Source organism: Narcine bancroftii, chromosome 5 (assembly GCF_036971445.1).
Source record: "Narcine bancroftii isolate sNarBan1 chromosome 5, sNarBan1.hap1, whole genome shotgun sequence".
In the NCBI taxonomy this organism is placed as follows: Eukaryota; Metazoa; Chordata; class Chondrichthyes; order Torpediniformes; family Narcinidae; genus Narcine; species Narcine bancroftii.
The window spans coordinates 83602407-83621943 of record NC_091473.1 but is presented as its reverse complement, the minus strand read 5'-3'; the positions used below and the strand labels follow the sequence as shown (position 1 = coordinate 83621943).

General features: G+C 40.9%; 1 protein-coding gene and 1 long non-coding RNA gene across 5 annotated transcripts in view; one reads left to right on the top strand and one right to left on the bottom strand.

Moving 5' to 3' along the window:
- axdnd1 (axonemal dynein light chain domain containing 1) overlaps nt 1-19537 on the top strand; it is a 215522-nt gene that overhangs the window by 159433 nt on the left and 36552 nt on the right. For all 4 annotated transcript variants that reach the window (XR_011357692.1, XM_069938137.1, XM_069938136.1 and 1 more), the window contains exon 22: nt 12342-12446. Coding sequence is in view for 3 of the 4 variants with exons in the window: in XM_069938137.1 (XP_069794238.1) it covers nt 12342-12446 (105 nt within the window). In the remaining variant the exon portion in view is untranslated. The remainder of the gene's footprint in view (nt 1-12341; nt 12447-19537) is intronic.
- LOC138763640 (uncharacterized) lies at nt 1702-7844 on the bottom strand. The gene is made up of 2 exons (XR_011357691.1): nt 7173-7844; nt 1702-3617 (listed from the first exon to the last, which is right to left on the bottom strand). It is a non-coding gene; the product is annotated as an uncharacterized lncRNA (long non-coding RNA).

Here is a 19537-nt window from a genome sequence, read left to right as displayed (position 1 = left end):
ATTCAACCCAGTGACTCCATTCCCAATGATTGTTCCGGATCTTCATTGTCAATAAGACTTAGTGTTAAAACTTCTTTCTTTCCATTCTTCCAATTTTTTCCATTCTCATTTCCATTTCCATTTGGCTTCTTTTTAGGCGACGGCTTCGAAGATCTTCCACATTCTCGCTAATCTGGTAGTGAATTAGCAAAAATTAATGCATCATGGTCATTTTCAAAAAAATTAAGATTGAAAATTACCATAAAAAACTTTTAATACTGCAGGGTAATGAAAAGCAAAATTGTAACCCTTCCGCCACAATATTTCTTTAGCCGAGTTAAATTTCTGACGTGGCCTAATAATCTCTTGACTCAAATCTGCATAGAAAAATACTCTTTATTTTGGACCATCATTGGAGTTTGACTTTGTCGTGCCTTCTGCACCGCCAACCATAATATAATTTCTCTGTCCTGGCATTTCAAACAACGAATTAAAACCACCAGTGGCGGTTGTCCTGGTAATGGTTTCTTTTGTAATGCCCTATGTGCCCGTTCCAATTCTAAGCCTTCTGAAAAAATCTCCTTGCCTAACACCTTGGGAATCCAGTTTTTAAAAATTTTATTGGATCGGACCCTTCAATATCTTCTGGAAGACCCACAATTTTCACATTATTTCTCTGACTTTGATTTTCCAATGAATCAATTTTTTTTCAATGTCTTTCTTCTGGATTCCCCAATCCACAAAGGAATCTTCCATTTTTTCCCTATTACGATCAACTTGATTTTTACATTCAAGAAAAGCTGTTTCAATTTAAAAAAATTGTTGCACTGATATAATATACTTATTAACATAACTCTTAACTGCAGACATATCTTCAAACATAGTAGTCATTTTGGTTGTCACTTCTAAAAATCCTTGAGTCATTTGTTTAAACATCTGTTCACACAGACTCCATTCCAGATTCCAGTTCCACTTTTTGAGGCCTACCTTCTCTGGTCTCCACCTCCAATTGTTCCTGTAAGCTGCTCAGAAAAGGCAAGTCTGCTTCTTCTTCCAGCGTTGTCGGTCCCATCCTGGTGTGGCTGTGGGTCTGTACACCGACGTGGTTGGGATGCCGCCGAACGGGCCCCCCCACAGCCCACATGCTGGACCCTTGAAGCACTGCGCATGCCCAGTAAGGCCAGGGACTGCGCAGGTGCGACTTCCGACGCCATTCTGTGCATCCCCAGCCCACCCGATGGCAGCCCGGGCTCAAGGGCTCCTCTCTCAGCCGGGTCGCCCACGCACCCGACATCACGGAAGCGCGGTTTGGCACCGGCTGAACTCATCATCAAGCCGGCGCCATCTTGCGGAGGTAAGGTTGGTGCCGGCATCATACTTAGCCGGGCAGGAGTCCTCTGCACCTTGGAGGTTCCAAACGTCAGGTCCGTGGCTTCAATTGAACAGGTAGGCCTCAATTCTTCAACACTTTTAAAAGTTAGTTTCTTTTGCAGTTGAGTTTGTGTTTTTTTTAACATTAGTAGTCATTATAACCCATTAATGCTCCCAAAAGTAAAAATACAACTTATAATCACTTTTATAAACTTTAAAAATGGGTGCTTAAAAAACTAGCAGAGTGAGGGTGGGACCGCACATCTGTCATCTTGCCACGCCCCCTTAGTTCCTTGTTGTGATGATTTTGAACTATGTTGATTGTCAGAAATAAAACTTCTCACACATGAGTCTCTTTAAAACTGATGACACGACAAGCTTTATTTACAAGTCTGCAGAGTTGGACTTAACTGGCTTCTCACCAGTTAAGCCCCGATACATACAGTGCATTGATTTTTATACCTTTATTATTTGCCCTTCCCCTTCTTATTAATACTGTTTTAATTGGTTAGTATTACAAAAACATTCTAAGTATAACTGCATTATTAATTATCACGTTCGTTACGTACGCTGTGAACTCTACATTCACTGAATTCTGTTTCTCACACTTCTTATCAATCCTTTGTCTCCTGCATGTCTCTCACTATGACCATGAAAAGATAGGTTTAAAAAAAACATATTCAGCAGATCCTTCTGTCCTTGACTGCTAGTAAACTCTCTGTCCGTTCTGGCTTCCCTGTTTATGATTAATCATCACATTTTAACTTAAGTCTTTTTAACCTAAATTTTCTATATCACAATCCACCCCTTTCTCTCTTTAAAATGTGTTCAATATATGTATAGATATGAATGGGGATTCTAAGCTAGGGAAGAGAAATGTTCACGATGTAATGTATCAAAGACCTTCACGCCTAATTTATGACCGTGATCGTGGGGTAGAAGGAAAAATTCTGGGCGGATTATTCCTAGGAAACAAGTTCCACTCCACTGTGAGGGAAGACGAGTATAAGCTTTATTACCACATACCCAGAATAATCCATTTGGGGATACTCCATACCCCCTTTCCCAAACTCTTTTAAGAACAGGATTTGATTGGTATGGTCCTGTGATGGTGGAAGTGGTACAATTCCAAAACTGAATACTGCTATTAGACAGGGGTAGGCAATTAGTTTTAAAAACAGTGGATAAGAACCAAGTCTGAGGTTTAGGAAACCAAGTGAAAACACCAGGCGAAATGCGAATCCATACAGCCTTGCAGGGACTTTCTCCTACTGGGTATTTGCCGGCTCGTGAGAGACAATAAAAACCAGAGGGGACGTTAGAGAGAGACCAGGTTTCTCTTGATCTCGTTCGGTTAGTTGTCCAAATGCGGGAAATCATGGTCAATGAATTGAGAGGTTCTCCCCACCAAGGCCATTGTTCTGACATCCGTGGACCCCCGCAGACCCAACAATTAGTTACATTAAAAGTTCCTGCAATTTTAGTTGCCAGATCTACAAAAAGGTTATCTCCCCCAATTGCATTACTGAAACTTACATGGTTATTTGGATGGACTCGAACTAAGTCCGGCTGTCTTAAAGGGACAGGCAATTTCAAGTGTGGAGTGTAACTTTTCATTGGAACAGTACGTTGGTGTATGCAAAACCAGAGTCCATCAGGGCATGGTGGGCTTGAGTCACCTTTCCAACCGTTAAGAGGGAAAGGAGTGGTATTAGGAATCTGTATATAATGACCCATATTATTTCCTTCTTTTTCCACACAAGGGGTATATGGATGTTGGGTGGTATTTTCTGCCCAACATTTCTCAGGAACTGAGGTATGGGAAATGAAATTACCTTCCTTTCTTCCCCAAATGTGGTCCTGAAACAGGACCACTGTATCTCTGCATTTCTTACATTTCACACCTGATAAAGACATAGGCAAACTAAGAAAAATCAAAGAACATAACAATAACATTGTGAATTAAGTCTTTTTGCGAAATCGTAAGGTAAGAGGTTTTTCTCCAGGAATACAAGTCCAATCTGAGTTCGTATCAGGGTCCTGTGGCGCCTCTACAGGTCCCTTAAATCTGGATGCGTGTGTCCACCCCTTCTCTCTTGTTCGTGCTGCAGCTTCTGTAGTTAAGAGAACTTGGTATGGACCTTCCCACTGGGGCTGGAGTTTTTCAGTCTTCCAGGTCTTGATAAGAATCCAGTCTCCTGGTTCCACTTTGTGTAAAGAAAAGTCTAGAGGCGGTGTTTGTGCCAATAGTCCTCTCTTTCGTAAATCTGTAAGAGAGCGTGACAGTGCCTGTAAATAGTTCCTAACAAATATATCCCCTTCCCCCAAGGTGGGACACCCCTCAACTGTACTCCAGAAGGGAAGCCCAAACATCATTTCATAAGGGGACAGCCCTACATCTTTTCGTGGGGCAGTACGAATTCTCAATAAGGCTAGGGGCAGACACTTTATCCAAGGCATTTTAGTTTCCACCATTAACTTTGTCAATTGGATTTTTAGTGTTCCATTCATACGTTCGACCTTCCCTGAGCTTTGTGGATGCCAAGGGGTATGTAATTTCCAAGAGACCTGTAATGCATCACAAATCAATTGCTGGATTTTTGAAGAAAAATGTGGACCCCTGTCTGAGTCTATAGAATCCATTATACCATATCTGGGGATTATCTGCTCTAGGAGGAGGCGAGCTACTGTAGAGGCTGTAGTATTTATTGTTGGGAAGGCTTCACCAAAGCTGAGTAGTCCTCTATCCATAACCTACAGTATCCTAAGAGTCCCAGGAATTGTCTTATTTCCTTCTTATTACGGGGTAAAGGCATTCTAGTGATTCCCGCAATTCGTTCAGGGGTAATCCGTTTCTGTCCTTTACTTATCTGGTGTCCCAGATATATCACAGTTTTCTCAACAAACTGTAACTTTTTTCTGGACACTCGTAGACCCTTTTTCCCCAGATAATTCAAGAGTCTAATGGTCTCTCTCCTCATTTCTTGTTCCTTGGGTCCTGATAATAGTAAATCATCCACATACTGCATTAGTTGGGAATCATCAGATTGTGGATAGTCCATCAGGATTTGTTCTAGCATTTGTCCAAACAGGTTTGGAGATTCAGTGAACCCTTGGGGCAATACAGTCCACCGAAACTGTCTCCGTCTACCTGTCCATGGATTTTCCCATTCAAACGCAAACATATCTCTACTTTCCTCTTCTAACGGACAAGTCCAGAAGGCATCCTTCAAGTCGATAACACTAAACCACTCATGGTCTGGGGGAATCCGACTCATAATAGTATAGGGATTAGGCACCACTGGGTGGCGGGTCTGAACAATAGCATTCAAACTTCTTAGATCCTGAACTAGGCGATAGGATCCATCTGACTTTTTTACTGGGAGTATAGGGGTGTTATAAGGTGACATGCATTCTTCTAATAGTCCGTCTCGTATTAAAGTCTCAATTACCGGCTGTAGCCCTTTTCTCCCTTCCAAAGAAATAGGATACTGACGTTTCCTTACCGGCTGATGACCTGGTATTAATGTGACATGTAAAGGTGGGATGTCCAGACCTCCTCGATTTCCCTCCTTATACCAGACTCTCTCGTCAATCTGCCGTTCATCCTCTTCCTTTAAAGCGCAGAGGTGGACTCGCACTTCTCCGTCCACAGGGAGGGCACCCAAACCTAGGAGAGCCTGTAAGTCCCTTCCTAGGAGGTTAAATCCAGCCGAAGGTAATAACAAGAGGTCTTGTACCCCTTCTCTTTCTTCCAGTTTTACTGTTACTTGGGGAATTATTGATACCATTCTGGGAGCTCCTTCTATCCCAGAAATTGTCAAATTACTTTTTATAGGCTCAGTTCCGATTGGCACAGTTATTACACTACTTCGTTCCGCTCCTGTGTCCACCATAAACACCACCTCTTCTCCCTTGGGACCAATTTTTAGTTTTACCAGGGGTTCCCTCTTATATTTGGTCCCTAACATTTGGAACCCCTGACACCCCTAATCTTCTTCCATAAGTTCGAGGGCACGCAATTCCCTCTTGTATCGGGGGCATTCCCTCTTAAAGTGTCCTTCCTCATTGCAGTAATAGCATTTAACAAATCTCCGGGGTCTTCCCTCTCTTGGATATTTTGGATTGTTTAGAGGAAGGTTTTGTTTTCTTTCCCCTCTGGATTCAGCATTCATCTGTCGGATAGTCTGTACCATAACCTTTGTCGCCTTCTTTTGATCTTCTTCTTCTCTCTGCACATATACTTTTTGTGCCTTTTTTAACAGTTCACTTAGGGGTTTTTCACTCCAGTCCTCCTCCTTTTCTAGTTTCTTTCTAATGTCTTGCCATGATTTGGAAACAAATTCAATTCGAATAAGCTGTTCACCCATTGGTGTACTAGGGTCCACACCAGCATACTGTTGGACATTCTTTCTCACCCTCTCCAAAAAATCAGTAGGGGACTCGTCTTTCCCCTGGTGGTTCCCAAATGCCTTGGTAAAATTGTGACCCTTTGGCACAGCCTCCCGTATCCCTTTAATTGTCCACTCTCTATATTGTCTCATACTTGCCAATCCCTCGGGTGTTCGTTTGTCCCACCTGGGTTCATTTAAGGGATATTTTTGTTCATGGGGTCTAGGGTCCCCAGGTTGTTCATATTCCCACATGAGGAGGGCAGCCCGTCGAATCATCTGCCTCTCCTGGGGTGAAAATAATGTTCCCATTATTGCCTGCATCTCTTCCCACGTATATGTGTTTGGTCCCAAGAATTGGTCAAGCTGTTCAGCCAGTCCTATAGGATCTTCCAATAACTTTTTCATTTCTTTCTTAAATCCCCGCACCTCTGTACTAGTTAGGGGAACATTCACATATCCCGTTCCCCCTCCCGGTCCTCCCATAGGAACTTCTCTCAGGGGATTTAGGTTTATTGAAAACTTTGATGGTCCTGGACCAGTCTGGGATCTTGTCCAGGGTCGGTTTACCGGTGGAAGTTTAGGGTCCGACTCCCTTAATTCATCCTTTTTATCCCGGCCCCCTTCGGGGCAATCAGATTCATCACCTTTCCCCTCCGGTAATAAGCTTTCCTCGGGCGCAGTAGGCACCGGGGGAATATAAGGAGGGGGAAGGTTGTCCAGAGGTTCCCATTTCTTTTCTCCTGCCACTCTCAATTTAAAACATTCTGTTAAGGATCCTGGCCAGGGAACCCAACAAAATGCATATGCTGACTCTTCTTGATTCACCTTTGGTCTCGAATTTACATATATGTTTAATGCTTGTCTAACCCAATCCTCATCAGATCCAAATTTCGGCCACCAGACCGAGGAACCTTTAATAGGTTGTTTTGACCAAAGGAGACAATATTGGACCATCTTTTTCTTGTTTTTGTCCCGATATCTTTTACTATCCCAATTTTCAAACATTCTCCCCAAAGGGCTGTCAAGGGGTACTCCCAGGAATTGTCCTGAATTTTCAGACGAGCCCTTAGATTTTGATCCTCCCATTTTCCCACCTAGATCTGTTTATCGTTGCTGAGGACCCTCTCGTTCTGGACCCTACTCCCTTCCTCTCAGACGCCTCGTCGGAGGTGCTGTCCCTCCTTCGGTTACCGCTGAGGTTTTCCTGGGGTTGACCCCTCTCTTCTCGGCACTTCGTCGGAGGTGCTGTCCCTCCTTCGGTTACCGCCGAGGTTTCCCTGGGGTCTATCCTAGAGTCCCGCGACAGGGTCCTCACACAACGACAAAAGATCTATACTTAATCTATTCCGTTAGGTTTTTATCCAAACAGGTGTATCCCGTTACACCTGTTACCCAATCCCCACACCACAATCGTAAGTCGTCACTTACCGGTGTCTTCCCGGGGATTGAACCGTCACCCTTCTCCTCTCCGTCTTGTCGTGTCACCCTGTCCGGATACTACTCGCTCAAGCCGCCCGAAGCGACGAGCAAGGGACTAGGAGCCGCTGAACTCAGCGGGGTGCACCGCCTCCGATGTCCCTCTTCTCGCCTCCCCTCACGGCCGGAGTGTAGATCCCGGACGAGCCCCCATTTGTCAGAAATAAAACTTCTCACACATGAGTCTCTTTAAAACTGATGACACGACAAGCTTTATTTACAAGTCTGCAGAGTTGGACTTAACTGGCTTCTCACCAGTTAAGCCCCGATACATACAGTGCATTGATTTTTATACCTTTATTATTTGCCCTTCCCCTTCTTATTAATACTGTTTTAATTGGTTAGTATTACAAAAACATTCTAAGTATAACTGCATTATTAATTATCACGTTCGTTACGTACGCTATGAACTCTACATTCACTGAATTCTGTTTCTCACACTTCTTATCAATCCTTTGTCTCCTGCATGTCTCTCACTATGACCATGAAAAGATAGGTTTAAAAAAAACATATTCAGCAGCTCCTTCTGTCCTTGACTGCTAGTAAACTCTCTGTCCGTTCTGGCTTCCCTGTTTATGATTAATCATCACATTTTAACTTAAGTCTTTTTAACCTAAATTTTCTATATCACATTGATGTTTGGAAAAAAAAGTGCTGATGCTTAAATTTTCCCTTCATGATAAAATACAACATTTAATTGCAGTTTGCCCAATATAATATTGTTTTAATATTTCTTAAAATGGTCACAGATTTTACTGTCATGTCTTGTTCCTCAAAATTTTATGTGAGGTTAAATTCATCATTGATTAAGCCACTGTGCTTAGTTTCTACTGAACTACTAAATAAGGAAATGGCAGACCAATTAAATTCTTACTTTAGTTCTGTTTTTACAAGAGAGGATACAAATAACCTCCCAAGGATGTTGGGAAACATAGAGACTAATGCAAGGGAGGAACTGAAAGAAATCAGTATCTCTAAGGACATGGTCTTGGGGAAATTGATGGGATTGAAGGCAGATAAATCCCAAGGGCCTGATAATCTACATCCTAGGGTACTTAAGGAAGTGACCATTCAGATAGCAGATGTTTTAAGAATTATTTTCCAGAACTCGATAGACTCAGAATCAGTACCCATGGATTGGAGGGTAGCTAATGTTACCCCACTATTTAAAAAGGGGGGTAGAGAAAAAGCGGGGAATTATCAGCCGGTGAGCCTTACATCAGTAGTGGGCAAAATGATGGAATCCATTATTAAGGATGTAATAGCGGAGCATATGACTAGCAGAGAAGGGATCGGACGGCGTCAACATGGATTTACAAAAGGTAAATCGTGCTTGACAAATCTATTGGAATTCTTTGAGATGGTGACAGATAAAATAGATGGGGGAGAGCCAGTGGATGTGGTGTACCTGGACTTCCAAAAGGCCTTCGATAAGGTCCCGCATAAACGACTGTCTTCCAAAATCAAGGCTCATGGGATTGGGGGAAAAGTATTGATGTGGATTGAGAACTGGCTGGCAGGTAGAAGACAGAGAGTTGGGATAAATGGCTCGTTTTCTGAGTGGCAGGCGGTGACCAGTGGGGTGCCACAGGGATCTGTACTGGGACCCCAGCTGTTCACAATTTACATTAATGATCTGGATGAGGGGATTGGATGTAATATCTCCAAATTTGCAGATGACACTAAGCTAGGAGGAGTTGTGTGCACGGAAGAGGGGGTCAGGAAGCTCCAGTGTGATTTGGATAAATTGAGGGACTGGGCAGATACATGGCAAATGCACTACAATGTGGATAAATATGAGGTTATCCACTTTGGTAATACAAACCGGAGGGCGGATTACTATTTGAATGGCAATAGATTAAGAGATGGGGAAGTGCAGAGAGACCTAGGGGTACTTGTACACCAGTCTCTGAAGGCGAGCATCCAGGTACAGCAGGCGGTTAAAAAGGCAAATGGTATGTTGGCCTTCATATCAAGAGGGTTTGAGTATAGGAACAAGGATACCTTACTGCAGCTGTACAGGGCTTTGGTGAGACCCCACCTGGAGTATTGTGTGCAGTTTTGGTCACCTTATCTAAGGAAGGATGTTCTTGCAATGGAGGGAGTGCAGAGGCGATTCACCAGGCTGATACCTGGAATAGCAGGAATGACTTATGAGGAAAGATTGCGCAAATTGGGATTGTACTCACTGGAGTTTAGAAGATTGAGAGGGGATCTCATAGAGACATATAAAATGCTGGCAGGACTGGACAGAATGGATGCAGATGGGATGTTTCCAATGATGGGAAAATCCCGAATCCGGGGCCATAGTTTGAGGATAATAGGCAAACCATTTAGGACCGAGATGAGGAGGAATTTCTTTATCCAGAGGGTGGTGAATCTGTGGAATTCATTGCCACAGAGGGCAGTAGAGGCAGGTTCATTAAATCTATTTAAGAGGGAATTAGATCTATTTCTTCAGTATAAGGGTATTAAAGGTTACGGAAAGAAGGTGGGGATGGGGTACTGAACTTTAAGATCACCCATGATCTCGTTGAATGGCGGAGCAGGCTCGAAGGGTCGAATGACTTACTCCTGCTCCTATCTTCTATGTTTCTATGTTACTGTTTTCAAGAATGTCAGTCCAACTGCAAGAATGGATTTTTGAATTTGTATTCCTGTCAGAAAGTGTTTTGAGGTGCAAACTCCGTCTTGCATAAGGTTGCCAGTTTCAGTTGGATGAATTGTACTGGAATCTTAATTTATGAAGTCTTCCTGTATATTATGTCTGTTTTCATTGTCCTACATGTCAATGGTTGATTTATCATGGTAAAGAAAATCCAAAGGAATCTCACAGGAGTATTTCCTGAAAAATCTGATTAACTTCCCCCCCCCCCCACCAATTTTTTACGCACAGGAGCACACAAAAAAAACGGGATGATTGAACACAGGTTACTGCTCGCCTGCCAGTGTAGACCTGTTAAATTTAAATTGATGTGATGCACAATATAAACATTTACATGCAAAAAGAATCCAAGGTAAACTGAGTTACACAGAATTATTATTTAAAACAAATTTGCTCTTTGATTTCTTGATTGACAGCTCTTTTACATATTAACACTTCCAGCATTGTAGAACTGTCCCTGTAGAATTAGTCCCAGCTGAGAAAGGTTAGATTAGGGTTGAATTTGCAACATTTTAATTTAGAAGAGTCTGGTTTAAGATGTAAAGACAAGTTCTGCCAAATATTCTGTAATCCAAAATTGCATCAAATTTCTGGGAAAAAAAATTGCTTAGTTTGCTAATGTACTTGAAAATTTCTTCTTCTGATATTATGCATTGTTTTACATTTCCTTGAATGAGGTGACCAGTTAATGGTAAGTCATCTGGCAGTTTTTGCTGTAGACGGAATTAAATTGAAATGCAAACTACAGTTTTTGTGTTGGAGCATGGGACTGTTTTTGCCAATCATTTTTCATTAGATTTGAACTCTGAGGTATTTACGGAGTCCAGAGGACCCCAAAAACCAGCAGCAAGAGATATGCACCACAACACAGGGTTACTTAAAAGTAGTTTTTAATTATATTTGAACAAGAAAACAGAATTAAACTTTAACTTATTACTTAACCTACCTGACCCACTTAATCCCCCCTCTAATACTAAGTGCAGGTGTGTGTAATATATATTTAAGATTAGAAAAGTTATTTGGATCACAGTCCAATCTCACTGGTTGCAGGCAATTCTTGTACTGTGCACAGAAGTTAGCATTGACAAAGTTCACCAGTCTTTCGTGCTTAACAGGCAAATGGTTACCACTCAGGAGGGTTCTTGCTGGTTTTCAGAGAGAGATTCCTTTTCCAGGACATCCGCCACTGATTCTTTCTCAATCAGTCTTGCTAACGAAACTTTCCCCCTTCAGGGTTCTCCAGATGATCCTCTTTCTTTCAGGTCAACTTTCAGACTGCCAGTCTTCTCCGTTGACCAGGCAGCCTTCCAAAATTTGCCAGCTTGTCCTTCAGGAACTGATTTCTGTGTCCTTTCTCTCTGTTTCACACCCTCCCTCTCTGAGAGCAAAACTCTTCTCCTCTGCCTGCAAAGATCACATGCTCTCCCAGGCAAGCTGCTGTCGATACTTTGTTGTCTCCTGCAAAAAGAATTCTGCAATACCTCTGCAAAAATTCTGCTTTAAAATGTGTGTGTAAGCTGCTCTAACAAATCCTCCAAAGCCACCTCTAAATACAAAATTTAACCTACATATGGAAACAAAATTCTATGTTTAATTGACAATCCTAGTTTGTCCAAAAATGCTTTGTCCTGAAGTGCTCTGGGACATCCTGAATATATGAAAGACAATATTTAACTATATGATTATGATTAAGCATCTTTTTATCCAAATCATCTTGTGCATTATAGCAAAACCAGTAACTTTTACCATTGTAATATACACAAGACTGCAATCTTTTCCCCCAATTATGATGCAAGCATTTAGATAGGTTTCCTTTGTGCGGCACAGTTGGCATAGCACTTAGTATAATGCCTTTACCCTACCAGTGATTGGGACCGGACTTGGGTTCGAATCCTGCGCTGTCTGTAAGGAGTTTGTATGTTTTCCCCATGTCTGGATGAGTTTTCTCTGGGGGTTCCAGTTTCCTCCCACCATTCAAAACATATGTAGGTTAATGGGATGCAAATTGAGCACCACGGACTCATGGGCCAAAATGGCCTGTATGTCTAAATAATTTTTTTTTAACATGAGCAAAGGAATTTACCTGTGGAACTCTTTGCTCAAGGAAGCAATAGAGGATGCTTCATCAAATATATTTTCGACACAGATTGATGAATTTTTGCAAAGTTAAACCAGCCATGACCTTGGCAGAGTTGGTTGCAGGCCAACTCCTGTTGCTATTTTTTTGTTCTTATGTAAGGAAATGGATGAGTAAACATGTCTGTCATTAAAAGTTGTGAAAAATGAAATATTTTTATATCTTTAGCATATCTTGCAACTGTCAATTTTGATCTTGCATGCATTGCAGATCCAATATAAATACTAACTATTGATATTTTATTCATAGTTTTGTCAAAAATGTTACAATAAAAACATCAGTTGGTGTTAATTGTTTTTATTTGTCCTTCATACTGTAGCACTCATCTACTAATATTCTTGGAATGTCGGAGTCTGAGCTACCCCTGTTGCTGTCAGGGAAATCAGAAATTGCTGAAGTGCCTGCAACCATTGCATCTTTTCAGGTAAAGTCAAACAAAGCTTTCTTTTCCATCAGACTGATTAGTAGGTTTAGTCCAAAGGTTATATCCGTAACCAAGTGTGAGGAGTAAATTTAAATGAAGAATGATATTAATGCAGCATTGAATTGGACAATTGCTGTTCCACTTTTAAAGATGTGCAATTTTATTTTGAGGCAGATAGTTATGAATGTATTGGACCGATGATGTACCAAGAAAGTTCCTGAAGCATTTAACATTCATCAACAAATTAATAGAATTATTTAGCTCAGCTTTTTGGTTCATTCGTATAAATTTGCAAAATCTACTGATTTTTTGACTAGGTCAACTGGCACATGGAAACCATGTGAAGGGGATGCCAAACTCATAGGATCCCTATTGACTTGTACTACAATTACCTACTTGTTACAGGACAGATTGAGGCCATTCAACCCATCAGTTCCATGTCTACAACTAACACGGCAATCCCATCCGTCCATTCCCCTTCTCTTTATTTGCCTTTAAATTATTCTCTCACACATGCCCATCGCCTCACCTTCTTTTTGTTTGAAACAGGCTACATCAAGGAGTAACTTATGGTAACCAATGAAACCATCAGTACATCTTTGGGATATGTGAAGAAGCGATGTAATGTGCAAATTTAACATAGACAGCACTTGAGGTCAGGTTTGAACTGTAAAGTAGTAGCACCAACTGCTGAACCTCCAAGCTGCGTAATTGTTTTTAGGCGAGAAACTGTTGGGCTCTTTTTACTATAAGTGTCCCCCCCCCCCCCCCCTGGTTATTAGTAGTGATGAAAGATCTTCATCTAGAAAAACAAGATATAAAATTGGTATTGGTGGAAAATGGAAACAACATGGGCAAGTAATATGTAGCTTTATGGTGATTACAATGTTGAACAGAATACAGTAGAAGTCAAAAATCCGTATGCCAGAAATCCAGACCACCCAAAAATCTGGATTTTGTTCTGAAATCTGGAAAAATCCAAAATTCAGAACACACTGTCCCCCAAGGGTTCAGGAAAAAGGATTGTGTACTTGTAAAAACAACTGGTCACGAAAATACACACTGTGCTGATGGCACAAAACTGCCACTGTTTGAAATATTTAAAAGAACAATTTACCCCATAGAAAAAAATACCACGTAGTGTGTTTGCTCATGTCCATCCAAAAAACTGGAATCAAATTATGGTGGCAGAAAATATGGTAAAGGTATCCCAGTGGAGTCTTTAAAAAAACCTGCACTTCTGGGATCAGTCCAGGGCACACAGAATATAAACATGCCTCCCATCATAATTGAGGTTGAAGGTGTCAAAAAGTTGCTGCTTAACATCAACACGGCAAAAGCTATTTGGCCAGACCAGATTCAGAATCAAGCCCACAAGATTGCAGCTGAAGAACTAGCTCCTGTTCTGCAGTTGATCATCCAGAAATCGCTCGATGCAGGTGACCTTCCCCTGGATTGGTAAAAGGCAAACATCACTCCTCTCTTCAAGAAGGGCTCAACCACCAACTCGGCAAATTATCATCCTGTTTCATTAACAAGCACCTGCTACAAACTCCTGGAGCACATCATAGACAGCACCCTGATGAGGCACCTTAGTAATATTCTTGCTGATAATCAGCATGCATTTAGGAAGCATAGATCATGCGAGTCCCAGCTTATCCGGAAAACAAATTACCTGGCAAAAAACTTTGATAACAGTGTCACCACTGATTTAGCAATGCTCAACTTCTCCAAAGCATTTGATATCATTCCCCACCAAAGATTACTTAAGAAGCTCGACTACTATGGTATTCGCATCAACACTAAAAGATGGATTTCCAGTTTCTTGACAAAATGTCTCCATCGAGTGTGCATGAATGGAAAAAACTCTGAATGGCGTCCAGTGTTAAATGGTAGACCCCAGGGCACAGTGTTAGGCCCACATTTGTATTTACTCTACATCAACGACATTCACGGAAAAGTCACAAGCTCTACTAGACTATTCGCAGACAACTGTTTGGTTTACCGACCAATTCAGTCAGCTGATGATGAGGATGCTCTCCAAAACACTCTTGGTAGCATGGTAGAATGGTCACAAAAATGGGTCATGCACCTCAATCCTTCCAAATGCAAAACTATATGCGTGTCACCAGGAAGAGAAAACCAGGCAAAACATCGTAAAAAATCCTGGGTGTCACCCTTGATGAAACCAAACAGACAAAATACCTTGGCATCAAAATTCAGAATGACCTGCATTGGAATGATCAGATGCGTCATACAATGGTGAAGGTAACAGGAGTCATAAATGTTCTGAGAAACAACTTCCATCATTGTTCAACTCCTGTCAATGAGAAGTTGTACCTCACCCTCATCTGACCACATTTGGAATACACCGTAGCTGCATGGGACCCATACACAAACAGAAACACTACTACCATCGAACGAGTCCAGAGACAGGCAGCCTGATTTGTCACAAATATATATGGAAGAGAAGCGAGTGCTACAAAGCTCTTGGATTCATTAAAGTGGAGCTGTCTCCAAGACAATATGAATCACACCCCCTGACCTGTTTTTACAAAATGCTAAACTGCTAGCTCGATAATAGACCACCAATTCTACACTGAACCCAAGCCTGCTAGGAGCAGACGAGGGCACGCAACCCAATTTATAGTGCCACCTTCCAAGGCAGATGCGTATAACAATTCATTCTTCCCCCGCACAATTAAAGCATGGAGTAATTTTCACCCTACCTTACTCACACAACCCGACCCAATTAAATTTAAGACAGCTCATCTTCAGAAATCTCCTCCTGAAACACCCCCTCCCCCACCTCCAGTTTAAATTCCATTCAGAATATTTTGGAGGATCAAGAACCAAGAAGTGTGGAATTAGTAATGGCCTTGATGGTACTGACGACAATACATTATTTGAAGACAGTGATACCAGCGGTACTGATGCTGAGTTTCTGGGCTTTGACAGTCATGATGTTGATGGATGTTCAGGCAGTGAAGACAATTGTTGTGGTTCTATTTATGATAGTTGTTTTAATGTTCTCTTATTAGAGGTTTTCTCTTGTTAATTATAGCAGTATTATTATTAAAACGAGTATTACCGATGTCCTAGTTGCATGTTTTGTCCAAGTTTTACCTGTAAATACACAAATTAATTTTTCCAAAAATTGTGGGGTGGTCCTATATGCCATGAAATACAGTAATGTTTTGGACCTGCTGTTCTAAAATGAGAAACAATTAAATATTAAAAGATCCTCTCAGGAAGAGAGGATATGATTAAAAAAATGTATATTGTTAATAAATGATGTGCTTAAATCTCAATTTGAACAGTGTATAATTATAATACAAGACTTTGGAGCTAGTTAATCTATTAGAGTGAAGAATATAAAAGCATCTGTGTAATGACAAATTTATGAAGAAATAATTCATAATTCATTTATTCCTTCAAGGACTAAATATATAATCCTTGAAGCAATAAATAGTCCTGGAAATGTGCAATCTTGCATAATTAAAGGAGATAAAGGTATCACATTAAAATAATGTTGTCATAGAATAGTAATCTCAGGACAGGCAACATGTGTAAAAAGTAGGCAAAGGGACAACCAACAAATTAATGAATAAAGAGAAATTTGATGAACGGAGCAAAATTTGCAAGAAATATAAATTTAGACTAAGAACATCCAAAGTATTTAAAGATAAATGATTGCCTCTGTATATATATCACTTAAGGGGACAGACAGGAGAAATTGTGAAAGGAGGAGAAATGTAAATATTTTATAGCTGTTAGCACATTTCAAAACAAGCACCAGAAATTGAGAGAAACAAAGGACTGAATAAGAGCAAAGGAAATTAAATATTACTTAATATTAATTAAGACAAAGTACCAGAGATATCAAATTCCCTGAACTGTCCAAATAATCAGGTTTAGAAAGATCTGATTCCAGAATTTTGTCTGCCAGAATTCCCTGACTCCAGAGCACAACCCATCGATTGAAGTTCAGTATTTCTGACCTCTATTTTCGTAAAGAGGGAAAAACAAAGACTATGGTTCCAGAATTGGTGAACATGATAGAAACTATGAAATAGAACCGTAGAACATTACAGCACAGAAACAGGCCCCTATGGCCTTTCTAGTCCATGCCAAACCATTTTATTCCTAGTTCCACTGACCTGCACCAGATGCATAGGCCTCCATCTCCCTCCCATCCATGTACATGTACAAATTCTTCTTTAATGTTAAAATTGAGCCTGCATTCACCACCTCAGCTGACAGCTCATTCCACACTCCCACTACTCTCTGTGTGAAGAAGTTCCCTCTCATATTCCCCCTAAACATTTCCCCTTTCACTCTTAACCACATCCTCTCATTTGTATCTCATCTACCCTCAGTGGAAAAAAAACCTACCTGTATTTATTCTGTCTGTCCCCTCATAATTTTAAACTGCTGTATCAAATCTCTCCACATTCTTCAATGCTCCAGGGAATAAAGTCCTAACCTGTTTAATCTTTCCCTGTAACTCAGTTCCTGATGTCCGGTCAACATCCTAATAAATTTTCTCTGCACTCTTTCTATCTTATTAATATCTTTCCTGCACACAATACTCCAAATTTGGCCTCAGCAATGTCTTGTAGAACTTTACTATAGCATCCCAACTTCTATACTCAATAGTTAGATTTATGAAGGCCAATATGATAAAAAAAAGGTCTCTTTACAATCCTATCCACCTGTGATGCCACTTTCAAGAAATTATGTTTCTGTATTCTGAGATCACTCTGTTCTACTACACTCCCTAGTACACTACTATTTACCATGTATGTCCTTCCAAAATGTAACATCTCACACTTGTCTGCATTAAATTAAATCTGCCATTTTTCAGCCAGTCCAGATCCCTCTGCAAGCTTTGAAAACCTTCTTTGTTGTCCACAACACCTCCAATCTTAGCACTTTCTTATCAAAAATCCCAAACACAATTTGATTACAGATCACTGAATCTTGTAGCAGTTATTAATTGCATGTTCTTGCTTTTAATTTCAAGTCCGTTTATAAAAAGTATCAAAGCTCTCTCTCTGCAGCTGCGTGCGTGAGCGAAACACGTACCTGTCAAATGTTTCATTTTCCTTTGATGAACAGTATTCATCAAACATCGATAACCTTGTTGAACTTGCCCTGGTCAGCTGCCTCAGTGAAAACAAATGTGTTGAAAACCTCTAGTGCTTGCCACAATAAGTAGCAATGCAATCTTCCATGCATCAGGTTTGCTATCGAGTCCAATGACTTGCAGGTGCAGCATTAATCATTGTTTGAACAACCTTAACTCGTGGTCAACATTTCCAGTCCAATTTACAACGACAGGAGTCTTTACACTCTCCGTGTTTTCTGCTGCTATTGACTGATTCTCACTCTGCACACTCCTGGTGTTTCTTCCATTCCTGGTAGCATACACACTCCTGGTGCCATGTGATGTTTCTTTGTTTGTAATAAAGAAACTTGGGTTCTTTTATAATAACTATATTTTATTAGCTATAGTACTCACTAATGACCTCGTGGAGGCATCCATTTTGAATCTACTCCTAGCTACAACAACTCATCTCTGACCCCCTTTAATGATCAGGATTATCATTAGCACTCTGTCATTATAGATATTAGTCCCTCTCCAATTCAGATGCAAACCCTTCCATTGGAACAGGCCCCAGCTTCCCTGGAAAAGAGCCCAATGATCCAGAAACCTGAAGTCCTCCCTCATGCACCACGTCTTCAGCCACGTGTTAAGGTGCATTATCCTCCTATTTCTAACTTCACTAGCATGTGACACGGATAGCAATCCTGAGGTTCTCTTCTTCAACCCTAATGTTTAACTCCCTGAACTCTTCTTGCAGAACTTCTTCACCCTTCCTACTCAAGTCTTTGGTCCCTACATGGACCACAACATCTGGCTGCTCACCCTCCCTCCTGAGAATGTTGTAACCTCGATCTGAGCTATCTGGGATTCCATTCGGAATACTTGATCTCTTGCACAGAACCTCCTATCTGTCCCCATAACTATGGAATCCCCTACAGCTCGCCTCTTCTCCCTTCCCTTCTTAGCCATGGTCTAGACTCCATGCTAGAGACCTGATCACCGTTGTTTGTCCCTGGTAGGTAATTTCTCACCTCCTAACATCTCCCTCCCCCCAAAGTATCCAAAATGGTATACATGTTATGGAGGGGAAAGGCCAAAGAGGTGCCCTGTGCTCCCTGCCTGTAGCCTTTTCCTCTCCTGACTGTTACCCATCTACCCTCCTCTTGCCTCCTAGGTGTGATAGTGTCCCTGTAACTCTCATCTATCACCCCCTCCCCCTTCCCCTTCCCCCGACTCCTGATTGATCTGGAATTCATCCAACTCCAGCTCCAATTCCTTAACTCAAAAAGTGAAGATAATAGGGGACTTAAAATTTCACTTCATGTTCGAGTAATGCTTACAAGCATTTAACAATGCAAATTTGTCTTTGATAATCATAGTTTTCTGAGAATGGAATTAGCATCATAGGTAGGGAAGAATTTTGGTGTGTTTTCAGAATTGATCATGAATTGGGAATGGTTTAATGGACTAAAGATAAAATTGTTATTTAAAGCTATAAACAGCAAAATGTGGCAGCTGTGAGTGATTTGTCTCCAAATTTAATTAATGTGACTTTGATAAGTGGTTATGTATCATGTAATTTCCATTAAGCTCATATGAAGATTGGTGAAAAAGTAAGCACTGAGAATAAAGGAAGCTCCAAAAGGATTGTGAGTTGGTTAAGTAATTGGACATGATAGTGGGATGTGGAGTGTAATGAGAATGTCTGTGAGCATGGTTATTTTGGCAGGAAAAATGGAAAATAAGAAAGTGAGTGAGTAAGTAGTAATTTAGGAAAAAAACTGCAAATGGTCTGGCAGCATCTATGCAGAGGGCAGGAGAGTCAATATTTTGGAACAATAGCCATTCATCAGTACTCATGAACAAATACAAAAATTTAGAGGGATTTGGATGTCACAAAAAGTTAAATGTAAATGTCATGTTAATCTTTATTGTCTTGCTCCATTTGTCTAAGGCAATATGAGAACAGAACATGGCGTAC